The 1,323-nt window shown below is 48.7% G+C and overlaps 1 protein-coding gene across 1 annotated transcript in view; it reads right to left on the bottom strand.

The window, feature by feature from the left end:
• Positions 1 to 156: 156 nt before the first annotated feature.
• The window catches only part of LOC101863785, a gene marked incomplete at its 3' end in the record, with an annotated part of 9,791 nt that continues 8,624 nt past the window's right edge, over positions 157 to 1,323 (bottom strand). Inside the window, 1 exon segment of the mRNA XM_013080083.1 lies at positions 157 to 490. Within this exon segment, the coding sequence (XP_012935537.1) occupies positions 157 to 490 (334 nt within the window).

Here is a 1,323-nt window from a genome sequence, read left to right as displayed (position 1 = left end):
AAAACCCAACAAAACAAAACAACCCAACCCCCAACCCCACCCCCCCAAAAAAAAATCAAAAAATCAACAAAACCCGAACAAAAACCCCGGCAGAGCAAAAGCTTAGAATTGGCTGAGGTTCAGCTTATTAGAGGATACGAAGAAAACTCGTGGGACCTGAAAGTGAGCCTGGGGACGGAGAGTCGGCCGAAGACTTCTGTCAGAGAAGCGTTGCTGTTGCTGTGATCCGCCTCTCCACCACTGTTGCTGCTGCCGCTGCTGCTGCTGCTGCTCGCATCCGTCTCGGATCCCGAAAAGTTGCTGTCGTTGCTGATGTTGGCGGCGGCAGGTGTGGTGGTGGTGGTGGTGTTAGTGGTGGTGGTGGTGATGGCAGCGGTGGCAGGGTTGGTAGTGGTTGTTGTTGTGGCCGCGATAGCTGGGTCATCTGCTGTGTTGCTGGTTCTGGCAGAGGTGGTGCTGGCTTTGTTGTTTTCTATAGCGTCTTGCTCCACTGCGGAAAACGACAACATCTTCTTCTTCTTCTTTTTTTTTTTTTTTGGGTAAGTGTTTTATGGCGCTCTCCACAGCATAAGGTCATATGAACACGCGGGACACACAAAACATTTCAGTTGGTAGGAAATTTTGAATTTTGCCTCGGTGGCGGCCGAAGCCTACTCTTATCGATTTTGGACCACCAAGGGATCTTTAACGTGCACAACTTGACCTCCGAGATTTTTTGCCTTTGTCCGAGAAGGCTAGGTGTAGTGTAGATATTTCCTACCATAAGATCAGGAGTGTGGCTGAAAGACAGTAGTTAGATGGGGCCAGGGAGTAGCAGTAGAAAGGCTGCAGAAAGAGTCAGGAGCCCAGAGGAGGGGGCAAAGGGGGTGAGGGGGTGGGGGCAGAAAGTGGAGACGAAAGTAGACGACAGAACATTGCTTGAGAGCAGGTGATGAGGTGAAAGGAGACCATTAATTAGAGAAGACAAATTTTTTCCGTCGCTATCCGGATTTGAACTCGGGATCTATTGAGTGAGAGGTGAACACCTTAACCTCCAGGCCACGAGAGCCCCCAACAACATCTTCGATGTGCGCATCATGAAAGATGGTCATAAGTCAGGTACAGAAATGTTTTCGTTTTTTATTGTTGTTTCAAAATGTGGCGGTAAAGGACTGGTTTTCTGGAATCTTTTTTTAAAGAGAAGGGAAAGGAAGGGAAGAGAGGGAAAAAAAGTGGGGATCTTTTTTCGGGGATGTGAAGAAAAGGGGTCATGGAGAGAAGAAAAAAGGGGGCAAATCTTTATTTGAGGATGGGAAGGAATGAGGGGTGGGGAAGGGGGTGTGG

Source organism: Aplysia californica, unplaced genomic scaffold (genome assembly GCF_000002075.1).
Source record: "Aplysia californica isolate F4 #8 unplaced genomic scaffold, AplCal3.0 scaffold00004, whole genome shotgun sequence".
NCBI lineage: Eukaryota > Metazoa > Mollusca > Gastropoda > Aplysiida > Aplysiidae > Aplysia > Aplysia californica.
This window is presented reverse-complemented; position numbering and strand designations above follow the sequence as displayed.